We start from the raw sequence: 23,110 nt of genomic DNA on the forward strand, positions 1-23,110 counted from the left end.
TGTAAGTTTAACTGCCAATGCTTTTTTTAGCGTTTCAATAAATGTTTTTTTCTTGCAGGAATCTGTCGTTTTCAAATTCACAAATGCAGTTTGTGAGTCTCGAAATAAATCGTGGATTATCGTCAATAATTGCCGATTGCGAGCAATCAATCGAAATAGAACGGTTCTTAATTTAAATATCACAGTTTTACATCCAATTTCGAATTCATTTGTTGAATTTCAAGTGTTCAAAAGAGAAAATGGGTACAAACCGTGGCTAATGAAGACATCATGGGATGCATGTCGATTTGCCAAAAAAGCATATAATCCGTTTGCTATTATGTTCTATCGTATGTTCAAGGAATTTACCAATATTAATCATACGTGCCCCTATGTGGTAAGTTTTATTTTTAGCTTGTACACATTTATTGTAAAACATTTTGTTCCTTTCAGGGTGATTTAATAGTTGAAGGGCTTTATCTGCGACCAGAGTTATTGGGTCTAGTCTTACCAACTGGGGATTATCTAGTGGCAACGACTTGGTTCATTGATAACAAAAAGCATTTAATTGTAAACATCTATGCTACATTCACAGAAGATTTATTATAACTGAGTGCCAACTACTAGTTCAATAAAGTTATCTTAACGTTTATAGAAAATATAGTATTTTTTTTATTACAATTATAAAATTCAACTCATTTGATTTATGTACCCATTCAATATTATTCAGTAGATATTAATTGACTACCATAAGTAGTTTGACATCAATACATCATGACATCAACTTTAACACATAACAGATATATAAATTTTTGATTTAATATAGTAAGACTTGAAAATTTAAAAAAAAATTGTGAATAAAATTTTGTAAACTACGCATGCTCAAAATATTTCTGCATTCGGCATTACAATACGAATGATAGTTTGATTATTAGCTAATTGCGTTTGTTATGCTCGAGAGTACATTTTTATTATTTTATTTTCCTGTCTATACAGTGATTAAAAATAAATTTAAAAACAGATCTAACAGATTCTGGGGTTAATTTCAATTTTGTAGTGCAATTGAGCGATGAAATAGGATCGCAAAAAAATAGTATAACACAACAAAAAATTATTCATTGCTTTAAGTACGCCAACATGCAAGTGAGGTTTATTGTGTGTGGAATTTTACTTATTTGGATAACTCACAATGTAAGTTTAGCTTTTTTTTAGTTCACGGTAAGAGTTATCTTAGAATAAATGATCTTAAATTTGATATCAAACCAAGAATTCTTTAATATCTGGTTACCGGGTATCGAACTGTTGAATTCCCTTAATTGTTCTACCATTGAGTACTGAAATATTTCAAAATATTCAAAGGAATGATAATAAATAATAACTGTTCTGTCAATTAAAAAAGTATATAGTATATTTAAAATATGTCATGTGAAAGAATTATTAAATAATTACATATTTGCAGTTTAAATCTTATAGTGAAATAAAGCGATAACTCGTGGTTTAAATCGTGCAAGAAAGTTACCATCAAATGTTGACAGCAATAGACTTTTCACTTTTTCAATATATTATATTAAATCTTGACTTCTAGTGTTCATTTCTGATTAATATTTATTAAAACAGATTCGATTTTTCTAAACTAAATCTGGATTTTTATACAAAACTTATACCGAAAATATCTTGTATATAAAATTTTTAGACATAAAAAAATTAAAAATACACAGGATAGCGTCTAATATGAACATGTCTTTTAAAATTTTCGAAATCGGGTGCTCTGACGGACGAATGTAGGCGGAATAACATAAATAATAATATACTTTATAGAGTCGCACACTTCTTGTTTTGACTTAAAAGCATATTTCGACTTTGACACACATATTAAAACCCTTTTAACTTAATTTTTTTAAGTGGAGGGCTTAAAAAATATTATTCATCTATTTCAATATAAACTTGGAGTTCAACAACATGCAACGAAGACTTATTGTGCTGGGAATTATACTTATTTGGATAACTCACAAAATAAGTTATAATGTAAGTTTATTTTACATACTTTCTATATTATAATGAAAGTTTCTACACAATTTTTTCCTTCCAGGAATCTGTCGTATTTAAATTCACAAATGCAATTTGTGAGTCTTATAATAAATCGAGGATTATCGTCAATAATTGCCGACTGCGTGCAATCAATCGCAATAGAACGGTTCTTAATTTAAATTTAACAACATTTCATCCAGTTACAAATGCATTTGTTGAATTTCAATTGTTCAAAAAAGAAAATGGTTACAAGCCTTGGCTTGTAAAAACATCATGGGATTCATGCCGATATCACAAGAAAGCATATAATCCGTTTGCTATTATCTTCTATCGGATGTTCAAGGAATTTTCCAATATTAATCATACGTGTCCCTATGTGGTAAGATTTACTTTTTAGCTTGTACACATTTATTTTAAAACATTTTGTTCCTTTCAGGGTGATATAATAGTTAAAGGGCTTTATCTGCGACCTGAGTTATTGGGTCTAGTCTTACCAACTGGGGATTATCTAGTGGCAACGACTTGGTTCATTGATCACAAAAAGCATTTAATTGTAAACGTCTATGCTACATTCACAGAAGATTTATTATAACTTATTGGCAGCCGAAAAAGTATGTAACACTTCTTTAGCTCAATAAAGCATATCGGTATATATTATTGTTCAGTCATATCTATCATTTAGTATAACTGTCCTTAAGAACTTCTGCTGAATATCTTAAATTTGATGTATGTAAATATTCTCACAGTCTGGTCTTTCTCATATTTACTCTCTCAAAGAATATGGAAAAGTCGCAAAGATAGAATACTCATATGTAGTACAAATCAAGCATTTTTTTTTACTTATTCCCTTTTTTGGACTAATCGAGACAAATAGATTAAATGTAAAGATTAAAACGTAGTTGGATTTATTCTATAATAATATCATTAGCTTGGGTATTTACTTTTGTTAAGAGATCAAGTGATAGCTTTGCCATAAAATCAATATTATTTATGGGCTTAAATACGCCAACATGACAAGAAGATTTATTGTGTGTGGAATTTTACTCATTTTGATGAGTCACAAGATAACTTTTAATGTAAGTTTAATTTAAATAAAAAAATACTTTTATTGATTTTTTTCTTGCAGGAAGCTTTTGAATTTAAATTCAAAAATATACTCGTAGTTTGCGAGCACTTTAACAAATTGTGGTTTGTCATAAATAAATGTCGATTCATGCAATTAATCGGAAGACGACGGTCCTTAATATAAATATGTCAGTATTACATCCAGCCACAAATTGTTTAGTTGAATTTCAAGTGTTTAAAAATAAAAAAGGGTTACAAGCCATGGCTCGTGAAGACATCTTGGGATGTATGTCGAGAAATCGAAAGCTTATAATCCGTTCGCTATTATGGTTTACCGTATGATCAAGGACTTCACAAATTTTAATCATACATGCCCCTATGTGGTGAGCTTTAGTATGAACATATATTTCCACAAATGTTCTGAAACAGTCGTTTCTTTTCAGGGCGATCAAATTGTTGAAGGATTTTATCTACGACCTGAATTATTGGGTCTCGTTTTACCAACTGGGGATTATCTAATAACAACATTGTGGATTATTGATAACAACAAACAGTTCATTGTTAGCGCATATGCTGCTTTTACAGAAAATTTAGTATAACTTATAGTCAATTTAATGTAAAGACCAAAAGTATATTTATAACCATGTCAATCTGGCTCTATGTCAGATTTATGTATCTGAAACTTTTTATGATTATTTCTTCGTTTAACCCTCAGATCAATTATATTTAAGGATTCTGGAATATTAATGAAAAGGAGATGAACTAAAGTATTTGATGAACTTTAGTATGGACATAAGTAATAATATTATTAAATATTTCCTGACATTCAACAAACTATTCTACTAAGGCACATTTGTAATATAATAACTATACGGATTTTACTGGAATTTTCATTTAATTCTTGGCTGTATTATTGATTTTTCTGATACCACATCAAGAAGAAAGCCCAGAGCTACTAAGCTCAGAGCTCCCAAGTGTGAGTAGAAAGAGATGCATAAAAATAAAACTTAAATTCGTTTAAAATATTTTGAAATATATTTTTTAAGGGTGATTAAATTCTAAGTGGGTTTTATCAGCGACCTAAGTTAATGGGCCTTATTTTTCCAAAGGGTAATTACATATTCACATTGGGTTGGATAATATAATAGCTTAAAAAAAAGAGATTTATACAAATATGTATTTTGCATCTGTGGAAGATTTTTAACATTTGGTTTTTTTTATTAGATTCAACATAAAGTTCAAGTACGTCAACATGCAAAGGTGGTTTATTTTGTGTGGAATTATACTTATTTGTATAAGTTATAATGTAAGTTTAACTTTCAAAATAAATTTAGTATAATATCACTTTCATGGATTGGATCTTCTAGGAGTCTGTCGTTTTCAAATTTACAAATTTAGAATGCGAGTCCTTAAACAAATCGTTTATTGTCATAAATCAATGTCGGCTGCGTGCAATTAATCGAAATAAGACGGTACTTAACTTAAAAATGTCAGCATTACATCCAATTGCAAATTGTTTGGTTGAATTTCAAATGTTCAAAAGAGAAAATGGTTACAAACCGTGGCTAGTTAAAACATCTTGGGATGCATGTCAATTTACCAGGAAAGCATATAATCCGTTTGCTATTATCTTCGCTAAGTTGTTCAAGGAATTCTAAAATCTTAATCATACGTGTCCCTATGTGGTAAGTTTTTTACTAAGTAAGCCTTCATTATGAAAAAATGTTTCTTTCAGGGTGATATAATAATTGAAGGCTTTTACCTTCGACCTGAAATATTGGGCCTAGTTTTACCAACTGGGAATTATCTAGCGAAAACATCTTGGATCATTGACCAAAAGAAACTGCTTATAATTAACGGATATTTCCAATTTACAGAAAATTTAATATAAATATTTTGTAAAAAAAGAGGCATCTCCAACTACATAAAGCATAAATGTATGTGTTTAACTTTGATAATAAAATATATAATATATTTGATTTGAGTATTGGGGTGCGATCAGAAAAAAGAAATGTAATATGTCAAAAACCAAGGGGGGCTTAAGTTGACAATCTGGTATGTATTGTTTTCCGTATTGTATGTCGAGTATACTCTTATGGACCGACTACTCGAAATGTTAAATTTAAACCTGTTATTTGTGCATTTAAATATAATATTTTTAGATGTCATGATGCAAAGGAGTCTTTTTGCGTTTGCAATTTTGTTCATTTGGATAACACACAAGATGAGTTATAATGTAAGTTTATTTGTGACTAAGTGAATTTTAACTTTAACCAGTTTCAGAATACTTTGGAATTAAAATTTACAAATGCAGTTTGTGAGTTCTAAAACAAATCATGGCTTATTCTAAATGAATGTCGATTACGGGCTATTACCCACAATAACAGTGTATTGAATTTAAATATAACAATACATCATTCATGTAATAATATTTTGGGTGATGTTCAGCTGTTCAAGAGAGCTAATTGCTATTAGCCCTGGCTACATAATATGACTGTGGATGTTTATCGATTTAACAAAATGTCATATTAGATAATCCATGGACTATTTTATTCTATAAACAATTCAATATTCTAATGGAATAGATTTTTATAAACGTTGTTTAATTTTATATTTATTGTTTGGGTTGTGCGTTAAAATACCTCTAAATTAGAAGTTGATGTAATTTTACAGTGTTAGACAGTAATGGTTTTTAATTGCAGCAAATATATTTTAAAGTAATTGTTTGAAATGTTGTAAAAGTACCAAACGAAAATGCTTTATATTTGATTCCACATTATATTGTTTAACCGACCGAGTATTTGAGCGTTAAAATAAATATTAGCCATTGGTTTCAATAAAAGATTCAAGTTCGCCAACATGCAAAGGAGGTTTATTCTGTGTGGAATTTTACTTATTTGGTTGAGTTTCAATGTAAGTTTAACGTCCGAAAAAAATTTGTATACTCGTAATATCACTTTAATGCATTTTTTTTTCTGCAGGAATCTGTCGTTTTCAAATTTACAAATGCAGTTTGTGAGTCCTTAAACAAATCACATGTTGTCATTAATCAATGTCGACTGCGAGCAATTAATCGGAATAAAACGGTCTTTAACTTAAATATGACAGCATTACAACCAATTACAAATTGTTGGCTTAGATTTCAAGTGTTCAAAAGAGAAAATGGTTACAAGCCATGGCTAATGAAGACATCTTGGGATGCATGTCGATTTATGAAAAAAGCATATAATCCGTTTGCAATTATTATTTATCGCCAGTTCAAGGATTTCTCAAATTTTAATCATTCGTGCCCCTATGTGGTAAGTTTTTATACGCGCTACCCATTGGGTAGAAGGGTGTTATAACTTTGTGTCTCCAAGAAATGTGTGTAACCGGCAGAAAGAGTCATCTCCGAATTCATACAGAATGTATATTCATGATCAGCGTCAACAGCCGAGACGATATAGCCGTCTGTCCGTATGTAAGCCTGGATCACAGGGACTATAAGAGATAGAACTGTAATATTTGAATATTTTTATACCCGCTACCCATAGGGTAGAAGGGTATTATAAATTTGTGCCGGCAGGAAATGTATTAAACAGATAGAAGGAGGCATCTCCGACCCTATAAAGTATATATATCAGCGTCAACAACGAGACGATCTAGCCATGTCCGTCTGTCCGTCTGTGTGTCTGTCCGTCTGTGTGTCTGTCCGTCCGTCCGTATGAACACCTAGATCTCAGACACTATAAGAGATAGAGCTATAATTTTTTTTCAACAGCATTTGTTATCTTTCCACGGAGATCAAGTTTGTTTAAAAATTTTGCCACGCCCACTTCCGCCCCCGCAAATCCAAAAAATCGAATGACAAGCGTAATTTTAAAGCTAGAGTTGAGAATTTTGGTATATATTGTTATAATTACTATATTAGTTATGATTTCTGAAAATTTAGTTGCGTTCAGATAAAAATTGTGGAAGTTATTGAAGAAATACTTTTGTATGGGCAAAAACGCCTACTTACTATCTGGTATATTGTGCCGTCTATGGTATATTTTTAATGGTGTACTTTATCGATATAACAAAAATACCATTTGGTATATTTTTAGTATTTTCGTTATATTTTGAAATTAATTCCGCAATATTTTGCCTTTATTAAAAATGGGTAGCGGGTATCTCACAGTCGAGCACACTCGACTGTAACTTTCTTACTTGTTTTTATTTTGCGACGAAATTGAATTACTAAAGTAAATTGAAAGTTTTTGGTATATTAAATAATAATTACAGTATTTAAGATTCTTGAAAATTTGAAATTTGTAAGAAATAATTTTGTGTGCCAAAAAACGTATATTGCAATCGGGTCTTAGTTGTTTTAGCTGACAATCTGATATGTTCTGTAATCCATATATTTAAAATGTAGTTCTATATCGATATACCAAATATAGCCTTCGGAATATTTAAGTATTTTTGCGGTATAGTTTTGGTATACTATGGTATGGTATGGTATGATTTATTAAAAATAGGTATTGGGTATCTCTCAAACTTATGTTTTCCTTTCCTTTCCAGGGTGATCTAATACTTGAAGGCTTTTACCTTCGGCCTGAATTATTGGGCCTCGTTTTTACCAACTGGGGATTATCTAGCTACAATAACTTGGTTTATTGATAAAAAGAAAATGCTTATGACTAACACATATTTTAAATTTACTGAAGATTTGTTATAACTTATTTGTTACAGAGGAAGTGATCTTCAACTCAATAATATATATACGAGAATAATAATAATAATATCATCAAATTATATTGTAAAATTCACCAATTATGGTTTTTCAGGGTTAGCTATCTCGTCTGCCTTTTCCAAATGGTGATTATTTGTTGGAATTGATTTAATAGCCCCGATTGAAAAAATTGATTAATTGCAATGTCAAAACTGGATAGTACTGGAGTTTTTAAATTTATTATAAATACAGTTGGATTGGTCTTTCTTATGTCAAACAGATTAAAGATTATTGTTCAATAATTGTATGAGTTGATGGTTGCTTGCAAATTATATTGTCAAATGGATCATCTAGGAAAGTTTTAAAATAAATATTGGTCAATGCTTAAATATAATTTTGAGTGATGTTCAGCTTTTCAAGAGAGCTAATGGCTGCAAGCCCTGGCTTTTTAATATGATTGTAGATGATTGTCGATTTGACATAAAGTCATATAACATAATCCATGGGCTATTTTATTTTACAGACAATTTATGAAATTATTCAATCTTAATATTCACATCTTCATATATATTTCGAAGTATATAGTTTTCAGGGTGATGAAATACTATGTGGATTTTACCTGCGACCTGAGATAATGGGTCTCATTTTCCCAACTGGTGATTACTTATTGACTTTGGTTTGGATACCCAAAAACAGCTTAACACAAATGTGTATTTTGTATTTGTAGAAAATTTGTAAAATTGGGATTTTAAGTTCATTCAAATGTATTCAAAGAATAAGTTCTTCAAGAAGTTGTTCGTTGTTTTGTAAACGTCTTAGCCAATAATATAATGGAACATATTTTTAAAAACGTTGCTAAATTTTATATTTATTATTTGGGTTGTGCGTTAAAAGTTCAGTCAGTCCGAATAAATTTTTTAAAATACCTCTAAATTAGAGGTTCATGTTCTTTTACAGTGTTAGACAGTAGTGTTAAGTGGTTTTTAATTATAGCAAATATAAATATAGCAAAGTAATTGCTTGAAATAATGTAAAAGTACCAAACGAAAATGCTTTATAATTGATTTTAAATTATATTGTTCAATCGACCGAGTATTTGAGCGTTAAAACAAATATTAGCCATTGGTTTCAATAAAAGATTCAAGTACGCCAACATGCAAAGGAGGTTTATTCTGTGTGGAATTTTACTTATTTGGATAAGTTGCAATGTAAGTTTACTTCCCAAATAAATTAAGTTTAACAACATTTTCATGGATTTTTTCATGCAGGGGTCTGTCGTTTTTAAATTTACAAATTTAGTTTGCGAGTCCTTGAACAAATCGTTTATTGTCATAAATCAATGTCGGCTGCGTGCAATTAATCGAAATAAGACGGTACTTAACTTAAAAATGTCAGCATTACAACCAATTACAAATTGTTTGGTTGGATTTCAAGTGTTCAAAAGAGAAAATGGTTACAAACCGTGGCTAGTGAAGACATCTTGGGATGCATGTCAATTTCTCAGGAAAGCGTATAATCCGTTTGCTATTATCTTCGCTAAGTTGTTCAAGGAATTCTCAAATCTTAATCATACGTGTCCCTATGTGGTAAGTTTTTATTCTAGTAGGACCGCATTCATTCTTAAAAATTGAATTTTTTATAGGGTGATATAATAGTTGAAGGATTTTACCTTCGACCTGAATTATTGGGCCTCGTTCCACCAAGTGGAGACTATCTAATAACAACGTCTTGGTTCATTGATAAAAAGAAACTGCTTATGATTAACGCATATGCTATATTTACAGAGGATTTATTATAAATTATTTGGCGCCATCTTCTACTGTATAAAGCATATACATATGTATTCTTGCTTAAAATAACTAATATTTGATAATAACAATATTATTTGTGGTTCCAGAATTTGGGTGCGACCAGTCAAAAAGAAGTGATCAATAAATGTAATATGGCAAAAACCAAAAGGCTTAATGGCTTCAGACAATCTGGTATATTTTGTTCTCTGCGGGATATTTTAAATGTAATTATATATTGTTGTACCAAATTTGCCTTTCAGTTTTTTTTTTATTGTTTCATATATTGTTTAGTATATTTATACCCGCTACAAGGAAATTATAACTTTGTGCCGGCAGGAAATGTATGTAACAGGTAGAAGGAGGCATCTCCGACCCTATAAAGTATATATATTCTTGATCAGCGTCAACAGCCGAGACGATAAAGCCATGTCCGTCTGTGTGCCTGTGTGTCTGTCCGTCTGTCCGTATGAAACACTGGATCTCAGAGACTATAAGAGATAGAGCTATAATTTATTTTCGACAACATTTGTTATGTTTGCACGCAGATCAAGTTTGTTTCAAATTTTTGCCACGCCCACTTCCGCCCCCGCAAATCAAAAAAATCGAATAAGAAGCCTTATTTTAAAGCTAGTGTTGCGAATTCTGGTATATATTGTTATAATTACTATAGTAGTTATGATTCCTGAAAATTTGGTTGCGATCAGATAAAAATTGTGGAAGTTATTAAAGAAATACTTTTGAATGGGCAAAAACGCCTACTTACTAGGGGTCTGAGTTGCTTTGGCCGACAATCTGATATTGTGCCGTCTATGGTATATTTTGAATGGTGTACCGATATACCAAACATACCATTTGGCATTTTTTTAGTATTTTGAAGTATTTTCGGTATATTTTGAAAATTATACCGCAATATTTTGCCTTTATTAAAAGTGGGTAGATGGTATCTTACTGTCGAGCACACTCGACTGTAACTTTCTTACTTGTTTTATAATTGTGCCGCTTGTGCTTGTGGGTATCTCAAAGCTTTTAACTGTCACATTCTCATTTTTTTTTCGTCATTTGTTAATGTCATAGACCAAGATTATTTTAGATTTTTGCAATTGATGTAAAAAACATATATCGACCGTTTAATGACTATTTTTATTTGATTATTACAATTCCTATCCGATGAACAAGCCCTTGCTCATTCATGCATCTTGGGATGGAACACATTTTTATAAACGTTGCTTAATTTTATATTTATTATTTGGGTTCTGCGTTAAAAGTTCAGTCAGTCAGACTAAATTTATTAAAATACCTCTAAATTAGAAGTTGATGTTATTTTACAGTGTTAGACAGTAGTGTTAAGTGGTTTTTAATTGCAGTAAATATATTTTAAAGTAATTGTTTGAAATATTGTAAAAGTACCAAACGAAAATGCTTCATATTTGATTTCAAATTATATTGTTTAATCGACCGAGTATTTGAGTGTTAAATTAAATATTAGACATTGGTTTCAATAAAAGATTCAAGTACGCCAACATACAAAGGAGGTTTTTTCTGTGTGGAATTTTACTTATTTGGATGAGTTTCAATGTAAGTTTAACGTCCGAAAAAAATTTGTATACTCGTAATATCACTTTAATGCATTTTTTTCTTGCAGGAATCTGTCGTTTTGAAATTTACAAATGCAGTTTGTGAGTCCTTGAACAAATCGCATGTTGTCATTAATCAATGTCGACTGCGAGCAATTAATCGGAATAAAACGGTCTTTAACTTAAATATGACAGCATTACAACCAATAACAAATTGTTGGCTTAGATTTCAAGTGTTCAAAAGAGAAAATGGTTACAAGCCATGGCTAATGAAGACATCTTGGGATGCATGTCGATTTATGAAAAAAGCATATAATCCGTTTGCAATTATTATTTATCGCCAGTTCAAGGATTTCTCAAACTTTAATCATTCGTGCCCCTATGTGGTAAGTTTTTATACGCGCTACCCATTGGGTAGAAGGGTGTTATAACTTTGTGCCTCCAAGAAATGTGTGTAACAGGCAGAAAGAGTCATCTCCGATTTCATAAAGAATGTATATTTTTCTGATCAGCGTCAACAACCGAGACGATATAGCCGTCTGTCCTGTAAGCCTATAAGACAGGGACTATAAGAGATAGAGCTGTAATAATTTGAATATTTTTTTTATTTTGCCTCTCCTACTATCATCCCCGTAAATCGACGAAATTGAATAACAATAGTAAATCGAAAGTTTTTGGTATATTAAATAATAATTATAGTATTTAAGATTCTTGAAAATTTGAAATTTGTAAGAAATAATTTTGTGTGCCAAAAAACGTATATTGCAATCGGGTCTTAGTTGTTTTAGCTGACAATCTGATATGTTCTGTAATCCATATACTTAAAATGTAGTTCTATAACGATATACCAAATATAGCCTTCGGTATATTTAAGTATTTTTGCGGTATAGTTTTGGTATACTATGGTATGGTATGCATACCATACGTATGGTCGGATTTATTAGGTACTGGATATCTCTCAAACTTATGTTTTCCTTTCATTTCCAGGGTGATCTAATACTTGAAGGCTTTTACCTTCGGCCTGAATTATTGGGCCTCGTTTTACCAACTGGGGATTATCTAGCTTATCTAACTTGGTTTATTGATAAAAAGAAAATGCTTATGACTAACACATATTTTAAATTTACAGAAGATTTGTTATAACTTATTTGTTACAGAGGAAGTGATCTTCAACTCGATAAAATATATACGAGTATATACAAATATCTTCAAATTATATTGTGAAATTGACCAATTATGGTTTTTCAGGGTTAGCTATCTCGTCTGCCTTTTCCAAATGGTGATTATTTATTGGAATTGATTTAATAGCCCCGTTCGAAAAAAATTGATTAATTGCAATGTCAAAAATGGATACTGTTGGAGTTCTTAAATTTATTATAAATACAGTTTGATTGGTCTCTCTTATGTCAAACAGATTAAAGATTATTATTCAATAATTGTATGAGTTGATGGTTGCTTCCAAATTATACTGTCAAATGGACATTGGTCATTGATTTGAGTAGAAGGTTCGAATACGCTCATGCAAAGGAGTTTTTTCGTGTGTGGAATTATACTTATTTGTATCAGTTACAATATGAGTTTGACTTCTAAAATAAATTCAGTATAAAGACATTTTCCTCCATTAGTTTCTTGTAAACATTTGTCGTATTTAAATTTACAAATCCAGTTTGTGAGTCATATAACAAATCCTGTATTATCGTAAATCAACATCGGAATAAGGCGGTCTTTAATTTGAATTGACAGCATGCAATGGTTGAATTTCAAGTGTTCAAAAGATAAAATGGCTAGTTAAGACATCTTGAGATGCGTCTCAATTTTTTAAGAAAGCGTATAATCCATTCGCTTTTATGTTATGCGTACTTATGTGGTAACATTTTTCTTTGAGTTTGTATGCTTTGATTTTCAGGGTGATCTAATAGTTACCAACTGGGGATTATCTGTTCCAATAATGCTACAGATTTTTATAAACGTTGCTTAATTTTATATTTATTATTTGGGTTGTGCGTTAAAACTGATTAACTGAACGTCAGAATAAATTTATTAAAATACCTCTAAATTAGAAGTTGGTGTAATTTTACAGTGTAAGACAGTAGTTGATTTTAATTGCAGCAAATATACTTTAAAGTAATTGTTTGAAATATTGTAAAAGTACCAAACGAAAATGCTTTATATTTGATTCCACACTATATTGTTTAACCGACCGAGTATTTGAGTGTTAGAATAAATATATGCCATTGGTTTGAATAAAAAATTCAAGTTCGCCAACATGGAAAGGAGGTTTATTCTGTGTGGATTTTTACTCATTTGGATGAGTTTCAATGTAAGTTTAACTTCCAAAATAAATTAACTATAATAACACTTTTTTCTTACAGGAATCTGTCGTATTTAAATTTACAAATTTTTTTTGTGAGTCCTTAAACAAATCACGGATGGTCATTAATCAATGTCGATTGCGAGCAATTAATCGGAATAAAACGGTCTTTAACTTAAATATGACAGCATTTCAACCAGTTACAAATTGTTGGATTGAATTTCAAATGTTCAAAAGAGAAAATGGTTACAAGCCATGGCTAATGAAGTCATCTTGGGATGCATGTCGATTTTTGAAGAAAGCATATAATCCGTTTGCAATTATTATTTATCGCCAGTTCAAAGATTTCTCAAACTTTAATCATTCGTGCCCATATGTGGTAAGTTTTTATATAGAAGGGTATTATACCTCCAGAATTTTGTGTAATCGGCAAAAAGGCTCATGTCCTACTTCATAAAGTTTATATATTCATGATCAGCGTCAACATCCTATAGCCGTATATAGCCGTCTGTCCGTCCCTCTGTCTGTTCGTATGAAAGACTGTATTTTTGTAATTTTTGAATTTTTTTTTAATATACCACTCCTACTTCCTCCCTCGTAAATCGACGAAATTAAATAACAATCGTAATTTCGAAGTTTTTGGTACATCAAATTATAATTACAATATTTAAGATTCCTCAAAATTTGAAATTTATCGAAGTTACTTAAGAAATACTTTTGTCTGCCAAAAAACACATTATGCAATCGGGTCTGAGATGTTTTGGCTGACAATCTGATATGTTCTGTAATCTATACATATATAATATTTAAAATGTAAATTGTAGTAGTATACCAAATATAGCCTTTGGTATATTTACATAAGTATTTTTGCGGTATAGTTTTGGTATACTATGGTATGGAATGGTAGACTATGGTTTTATTAAAAATAGGTAACGGATATCTCTCTAACTTATGTTATTTGAATTTCTTCTGAAGCATATTCTTCCTTTTAGGGTGATGTAATACTTGAAGGCTTTTACCTTCGGCCTGAATTATTGGGCCTCGTTTTACCAACTGGGGATTATCTAGCTACAACAACTTGGTTTATTGATAAAAAGAAACTGCTTATGATTAACGGATATTTTAAATTTACAGAAGATTTGTTATAACTTATTTGTTACAGAGGAAGTGATCTTCAACTGAATAATATATATACGAGTATAATAATAATGATATCATCAAATTATATTGAAAAATTCACCAATTATGGTTTTTCAGGGTTAGCTATCTCGTCTGCCTTTTCCAAATGGTGATTATACCCGCTACCCATAGGGTAGAAGGGTATTATAACTTTGTGCCGGCAGGAAATGTATGTAACAGGTAGAAGGAGGCATCTCCGACCCTATAAAGTATATATATTCTTGATCAGTGTCAACAGCCGAGACGATCTAGCCATGTCCGTCTGTCAGTCTGTCCGTTTGAAACACTGGATCTCAGAGACTATAAGAGATAGAGCTATAATTTTTATAATAATAATTTTTTTTTCGACAGCATTTGTTATGTTTGCATGCAGATCAAGTTTGTTTCAAATTTTTGCCACGCCTACTTCCGCCCCCACAAATCAAAAAAACGAATAACAAGCGTAATTTTAAAGATAGAGTTGTGAATTTTAGTATATACAATAACTACTATAGTTATTATGATTCCTGAAAATTTGGTTGCGATCAGATAGAAATTGTGGAAGTTATTAAAGAAATACTTTTGTATGGGCAAAACGCCTACTTACTAGGGGTCTGAGTTGCTTTGGCCGACAAATCTGGTATATTGTAACGTCTATGGTATATTTTGAATGCGGTACTATATCGATATACCAAATATACCATTTGGCATATTTTTTTTTAGCATTTTTGCATTATATTCGGTATTTTTTGAGAAAAATACCGCAAAATACATTTCTTTTATTCAAAATGGGTAGCGGGTATCTCACAGTCGGGTACACTCGACTGTAGCTTTCTTACTTGTTATTTATTGGAATTGATTTAATAGCCCCGATCGAAAAAATTGATTAATTGCAATGTCAAAACTGGATATTACTGGAGTTTTTAGATTTATTATAAATACAGTTGGATTGGTCTCTCTTATGTCAAACGGATTAAAAATTATTGTTCAATAATTGTACGAGTTGATGGTTGCTTGCAAATTATATTGTCAAATGGATCATCTAGGAAAGTTTTAAAATAAATATTGGTTAATGCTTAAATACAATTTTGGGTGATGTTCAGCTTTTCAAGAGAGCTAATGGCTGCAAGCCCTGGCTTTTTAATATGATTGTAGATGATTGTCGATTTGTCGATGATTGTCGATATTTTATTTTACTGACAATTTAAGAAATTTTCCAATCTTAATGAATCCTGTCCTTATATAGTAGGTTCACATCTTCATATATATTTTGAAGTATATCGTTTTCAGGTTGATGAAATACTATGTGGATTTTACCTACGGCCTGAGATAATGGGTCTCATTTTCCCAACTGGTGATTACTTATATATACCAAAAAACAGCTTAACACAAATTTTTTGAATCTGTAGAAGATTTGTAAAATTGGGATTTAAGTTCATTCAAATGTATTCAAAGAATAAGTTCTTCAAGAAGTTGTTCGTCATTTTGTAAACGGGTCAGTCAGTCCGAATAAATTTTTTAAAATACCTCTAAATTATAGGTTCATGTTATTTTACAGTGTTAGACAGTAGTGTTAAGTGGTTTTTAATTGTAGCAAATATAAATATAGCAAAGTAATTGCTTGAAATAATGTAAAAGTACCAAACGAAAATGCTTTATATTTCAAATTATATTGCTTAATCGACCGAGTATTTGAGCGTTGAAACAAATATTAGCCATTGGTTTGAATAAAAGATTCAAATTCGCCAACATGCAAAGGAGGTTTGCTCTGTGTGGAATTTTACTTATTTGGATGAGTTTCAATGTAAGTTTAACGTCCGAAATAAATTTAGTATAATAACACTTTCATGCATTTTTTTCTTGCAGGAATCTGTCGTTTTCAAATTTACAAATGCAGTTTGTGAGTCCTTAAACAAATCACATGTTGTCATTAATCAATGTCGACTGCGAGCAATTAATCGGAATAAAACGGTCTTTAACTTAAATATGACAACATTACAACCAATTACAAATTGTTGGATTGGATTTCAAGTGTTCAAAAGAGAAAATGGTTACAAGCCATGGCTAGTGAAGACATCTTGGGATGCATGTCTATTCCTCAAGAAAGCACATAATCCCTTTGCAATTATTATTTATCGCCTGTTTAAGGATTTCTCAAACTTTAATCATTCGTGCCCCTATGTGGTAAGTTATAACTTTGTGCCTCCGTATATAGCCGTCTGTCCGTCCCTCTGTCTGTCCGTATAAAGGACTGGATTTTTTAAATTTTTGAATTTTTTTTAATAAGCCACTCCTACTTCCTCCCTCGTCAATCGACTAAATTAAATAACAATCGTAATTTCGAAGTTTTTGGTACATCAAATTATAATTACAATATTTAAGATTCCTCAAAATTTGAAATTTATCGAAGTTACTTAAGAAATACTTTTGTGCGCCAAAAAACACATTATGCAATCGGGTCTTAGTTGTTTATGCGGTATAGTTTTGGTATACTATGGTATGGTATGGTAGGATTTATTAAAAATGGGTACTGGATATCTCTCAAACTTATGTTTTTCTTTCCTTTCCAGGGTGATCTAATGCTTGAAGGCTTTTACCTTCGGCCTGAATTATTGGGCCTCGTTTTACCAACTGGGGATTATCTAGCTACATTAACTTGGTTTATTGATAAAAAGAAATTGATTATGATTAACGCATATTTTAAATTTACAGAAAATTTTTTATAACTTATTTCTTACAGAGGAAGTGATCTTTAACTCGATAAAATATATACGAGTATATATGTATATCTTCAAATTATATTGTGAAATGGACCAATTATGGTTTTTTTTTAGGGCTAGCTATTTCGTCTGCCTTTTCCAAATGGAGATTATTTATTGGAATTGATTTAATAGCCCCGATCGAAAAGAAATGATTATTTGCATTGCTATCTGTCAAAACTGGATAGAACTGGAGTTCTTAAATTTATTATAAATACAGTTTGATTGGTCTCTCTTATGTCAAACAGATTAAAGATTATTTTTCAATAATTGTATGAGTTGATGGATGCTTCCAAATTATATTGTCAAATAGACCATCCAGCCGAGTTTTAATATAAATATTGGTCATTGATTTAAGTAGAAAGCTCAAATACGCTAACATGCAAAAAAGTTTTTCGTGTGTGGAATTTTACTTATTTGTATCAGTTACAATGTGAGTTTGACTTCTAAAATAAATTTAGTATTAGGACATTTTCATGGATTATTTTCTTGTAGGAATCTGAATCAAATTTACAAATGCAGTTTGTGAGTCCTATAATGAATCCTGTATTATCGTAAATCAATGCTACGCGCGATTAATCGGAATAAGACGGTCTTTAATTTGAAATTGACAGCAGTACATCCAATTGAAAAAGCAATGGTTGAATTTCAAGTGTTTAAAAGAGAAAATGGTTATAAGCCGTGGCATCTTGGGATGCATGTCTATTCCTCAAGAAAGCACATAATCCATTTGCTATTATGTTATATCGCATGTTCAGGGTTTTCTCTAATATTAATCATACGTGCCCCTATGTGGTAAGATTTTTCGTTGAGTTTGTACGCATTTATTCCGAAGCATTTTCTTATTTTCAGGGGGATATAATTGTTAAAGGATTTTACCTACGACCTCAGTTATTGGGCCTCGTTTTACCAACTGGGGATTATCTAGTAGCAACATCTTGGTATACAGAAAATAAGAAATTTCTTATAATTGACGGACATTTTAAATTTACAGAAGATTTTTGAAAACATATTTGTACAATAAAGTAAGTGACAGGAGATATCGAAATAAAACCTATATATAATCTTGTTCAAATCAATAATTCTTTATCATGTATCTTTCTGCTACATTTAAATTTCTGGAAAAACCTTTTATATAGAACATGTGTGTTGATACTAATAACATAAGTTATATACGTACTTATTTACTTATATATATTTATTTCAGTATTACGTCAGTTAGATTAAAGAATTATTCAATAATGGCATGAGTTAATGGTCGATTTCTAATTATATATTTGTATATTAAATGTAAAATGGCCAGACTACTCGAATGAACAAATAAATATTAGTCACAGAATTTATAAAATTTTTCTTATTCTATATAATCAAGACTTAAATGTAATATTATTGTTGTTAAAGTTCAACTTATTAAAAGAGCTAATGGTTACAAGCCCTTGTTTTTTTGAAATTCACGGTGATTTTTTTGTCAAGAAATCATATAATCAATCTTTATCACCCGATTCCTCTTATGGTTAGCTTTACATATATATTTTATTTCAGGATGATCAAATAGTTTAAGGGTGTTATATATGTACGTTCAGAGCTATTGCGACTGCTGACTGGTGATTAGTTATTGAAAATAATTTGATTGTCAGATTACATAAGACAACTAAAAACAAATTTATATTTTGGATTTACAGAAGATTTATGAATTCCTCATTCTATTAAGAGTTCTTAGAGATTGTCTACTAATTTTGAAAGTGATTACTCTAAATGTTGTAAAAGTACCGAACAAAAAGAATAGATCAATTGCAAAGAGTTATTCAATAATTGTTTGATTTGATGGTTGGTTTCAAATTATATTGTCAAATGGACCATCTAGGAAAGTTTTCAACAAATATTGGTCATTGATTTAAGTAGAAGGTTTGAATACGCTAACATGCAAAGGAGGTTTTTCGTGTGTGGAATTTTACTTATTTGGATAAGTTACAATGTAAGCGTAATTTACGAAAAAAATGTACTATAAGGATATTTTCATGGATCGTTTTCTTGTAGGAATCTGTTGTATTTAAATTTACAAATGCAGTTTGTGAGTCATATAACAAATCGTGGATTATCATAAATCAATGTCGACTACGTGCGATTAATCGGAATAAAACGGTCTTTAATTTGAGAGTGACAGCATTACATCCAATTGAAAAAGCAATGGTTGAATTTCAAGTGTTTAAAAGAGAAAATGGTTATAAACCTTGGCTAGTTAAGACATCTTGGGATGCATGTCTATTCCTCAAGAGAGCATATAATCCGTTTGCTATCATGTTATATCGCATGTTCAGAGATTTCACAAATATTAATCATACGTGCCCCTTTGTGGTAAGTGTTTTTTTTTTAGTGTGTACGCATTTATTCCGAAGCATATTCTTCCTTTCTTTTCCAGGGTGATCTAATAGTTAAAGGATGTTACCTAAGACCAGAGTTATTGGGCCTCGTATTACCAACTGGGGACTATCTAGTAGCAACATCTTGGTTTACAGAGAATAAGAAATTTCTTATAATTAACGCACATTTTAAATTTACAGAAGATTTGTAAGAATTGAATTGTGTGAGAAAGAATTCTGCAATAGATATCATTGACAAAATGTAGCCTATATATATTTAAATTCAAAGCAAGAATTGTATGAATTTTCTTTCTACATTCAAAGTAATGAAAGTGCATGTGTGTTGATGGTATTATTATAAGTACTTATATATATTCAATTCAGTCTTAAGTCAGTTAGATTAATGAATTATTCAATAATGGCATGAGTTAATGGTCGACTTCCAATTATATATATGTTAAATATCAAATGGACCGACTACTCGTGGGTGCAATCAAATACTAGTCATTGAATTTAAACAAGTAAGAAAGTTGAGATACCCGCTACCCATTTTTAATAAAGGCAAAATATTGCGGTATCATTTTCAAAATATACCGAAAATACTAAAAATATACCAAATGATATGTTTGGTATATCGATATAGTACACCATTCAAAATATACCATAGACGGTACAATGTACCAGATTGTCGGCCAAAGCAACTCAGACCCCTAGTAAGTAGGCGTTTTTGCCCATACAAAAGTATTTCTTTAATAACTTCCACAATTTTTATCTGATCGCAACAAAATTTTCAATTATTGTATATACCAAAATTCGTAACTCTAGCTTTAAAATTACGCTTGTTATTCGATTTTTTTGATTTGCGGGGGCGGAAGTGGGCGTGGCAAAAATTTTAAACAAACTTGATCTGCGTGCAAACATAACAAATGCTGTCGAAAAAAAATTATAGCTCTATCTCTTATAGTCTCTGAGATCCAGTGTTTCATACGGACGGACGGACAGACGGACAGACACACAGACAGACAGACGGACATGGCTATATCGCCTCGGCTGTTGACGCTGATCAAGAATATATATACTTTATAGGGTCGGAGATGCCTCCTTCTACCTGTTACATACATTTCCTGCCGGCACAAAGTTATAATACCCTTCTACCCTATGGGTAGCGGGTATAAAAAGTTTTACTGTTATTTTAGTAGTTGACGTTCAACTTTTTAACTTTTTGTTGATTTGCTAAAAAATCATACAATGAATCCTTATCACCTGAGTACTCTTATGGTTAGCTTTACAGTTAAGTTTGTATATTTCTACTATATATCATATATATAGTACATATTATTATTTTCGGGTGAACAAATATCTACAACTTGAGATATTGCGACAGTCAACTGGTGATTTTTTACTTACTTACCTACTTACTACGGGTTTTAGTTGCTTTGGCTGGCAATGTGGAACATTTTGTACTCTATGATATATTTTAAATGTAGTACTACGTCAATAAACCAAATATAGCCCTTAGTATATTTTGCTATGTTTGGTATAAAATAGTTTGGTGTATTTTAAGAACAATACCGCACTTTTGGTGTTATTCATAATCGACAAAATTTGCTTGAAATATTTTAGACAAAAATAATTGATTTATTGTAATGTTATTTATTAAAACTGAATAGTACTGAAATTTTTTAATTTATTAAAAATACTGTTTGGTCAGTATAGAAATATGTTATGTATGTGGTTCAGCCAGTCTCTCTTATGCGAGAATTATTCAATAATTGTACGAGTTGATGGTTGCCTGCAAATTATATTGTCAAATGGACCATCTAGCCGAGTTTTAAAATAAATATTGGTCATTGATTTGAATAGAAAGTTCGAATACGCCAACATGCAAAGGAGGCTTATTCTGTTTGGAATTTTACTCATTTGGATGAGTTACAATGTAAGTTTAATCTATATGAATTAAATGCTGTTATATTCATACATTTCTTTTTCGACAGGAAGCTATTATATTCAAATTTACAAATGCAGTTTGCGAGTCCTATAACAAATCATGGGTTGTCATCAACAATTGTCGACTGAGTGCAATTAACCGAAATAAGACGGTGCTTAACATAAATATAACATTTCTACATCCATGCAATGATATTTTTGTTGCCGTTCAACTTTTTAAGAGAGCAAATGGCTACAAGCCGTGGCTTTTTAAGGCGACCGTTGATGCCTGTCAATTTACCAAAAAATCATATAATCCAACCATTATTCTAATTTATAGCCTTTTTAAGGATTTTTCCAATATTAATCATACTTGCCCCTACATGGTAAGTTTAATATTTTTAGTATTAATTTTATTTATTATATATTCTAAAATACTTTTTTTAGGGTGATCAAATAATACAAGGCTTTTATCTACGACCGGAAATATTGCGCTTGCCTTATCCAACTGGTGAATACTTGCTGGAAATGCATTGGATCTTGGACAATAAAACAACTTTTATTACAAACGAATATTTTCAATTTACAGAAAATTTGTTGTAAAAGTAGGTATAAATCCAATAATTATTATTAAAGTCCACTAAATTCACTTTTAAATCGCAATAAATAAATTGGTTAAGACTAACAAAAAATATTCTTAAAGCGTATTTACATTTCTAACTATACTCAGCCCATACCATTATCTTCTATCTGTTTCCATATATTCTTTATTTTATTTTTGGCTTTAAATGACGCCATCACACGCACTGTTAGCCAAATATTTGACGCTGTCAGAGAGGCATAAATCATTGCCAGCTTTCGTGTAGTTACAACTAGTAAGCGGAAAGTTGTGGGAAGAGGTTCGAGTTGGGCCTGTAAAGCAGCTCTATAGAGCATGTAGAAACATTAACGTTAACAAATTAGCCGCGACAGTTGTAATCACTCTCAAGGTGTGTGCAGACACTTAATCCATGACTTTTACCTCTTGAAGTGAGTTCTCATTACCATTTACAAATTTCCACTTTCCCATTTCCCAATTTTTTGGGTATTTTTCTCAGTTCAAAGAACCCATTTCGTAAGAAAAGAAATGAATGGGGGATTTCAGGTCTAGTAATCGGCGAGTGAATCTCTCACTATTTAGTCATTTACATATCAAATATATACTATTATTATTAGCTACTCGTAGTTCCACACATCGAGTAGCCTCTCACCATGAGCTCATGGTGTCTCCCTTCCTTCCTCCCTCCGTCTGTCCCTCTCCTCTTATTCGTCTTGTTGCCCAATGGGCGCGCTCCTCACTTGTTGTGTTTTATGTTTTGTTGTCAAAATTTCACGCATCGTTTTTTGGATAGACATCACGATTGTCTGCCTGCCTGTCTCTCATCGTCATCATCATACCCCAAAAAGCTTCGAGCGAGCTTTGAGTGC

The 23,110-nt window shown here is 31.0% G+C and overlaps 2 protein-coding genes across 2 annotated transcripts; both read left to right on the forward strand.

Annotated features, from left to right (window-relative positions):
* The first annotated feature begins 19,278 nt into the window (after window positions 1–19,278).
* Window positions 19,279–19,929, forward strand: LOC117572054 (uncharacterized). The gene is made up of 3 exons (XM_034254630.1): window positions 19,279–19,332; window positions 19,395–19,712; window positions 19,777–19,929. The coding sequence occupies exons 1-3, from the start codon at window positions 19,279–19,281 to the stop codon at window positions 19,927–19,929; spliced, it is 525 nt and encodes a 174-aa protein (XP_034110521.1).
* A 1,670-nt stretch (window positions 19,930–21,599) lies between these two features.
* On the forward strand, window positions 21,600–22,246 carry LOC117572040 (uncharacterized). Its single transcript, XM_052003599.1, has 3 exons — window positions 21,600–21,653; window positions 21,712–22,029; window positions 22,091–22,246. Exons 1-3 carry the CDS (start codon window positions 21,600–21,602, stop codon window positions 22,244–22,246), a joined length of 528 nt encoding a protein of 175 aa, XP_051859559.1.
* Window positions 22,247–23,110: the final 864 nt, after the last annotated feature.

The sequence above is a fragment of the Drosophila albomicans genome, chromosome 3 (assembly GCF_009650485.2).
Source record: "Drosophila albomicans strain 15112-1751.03 chromosome 3, ASM965048v2, whole genome shotgun sequence".
NCBI lineage: Eukaryota > Metazoa > Arthropoda > Insecta > Diptera > Drosophilidae > Drosophila > Drosophila albomicans.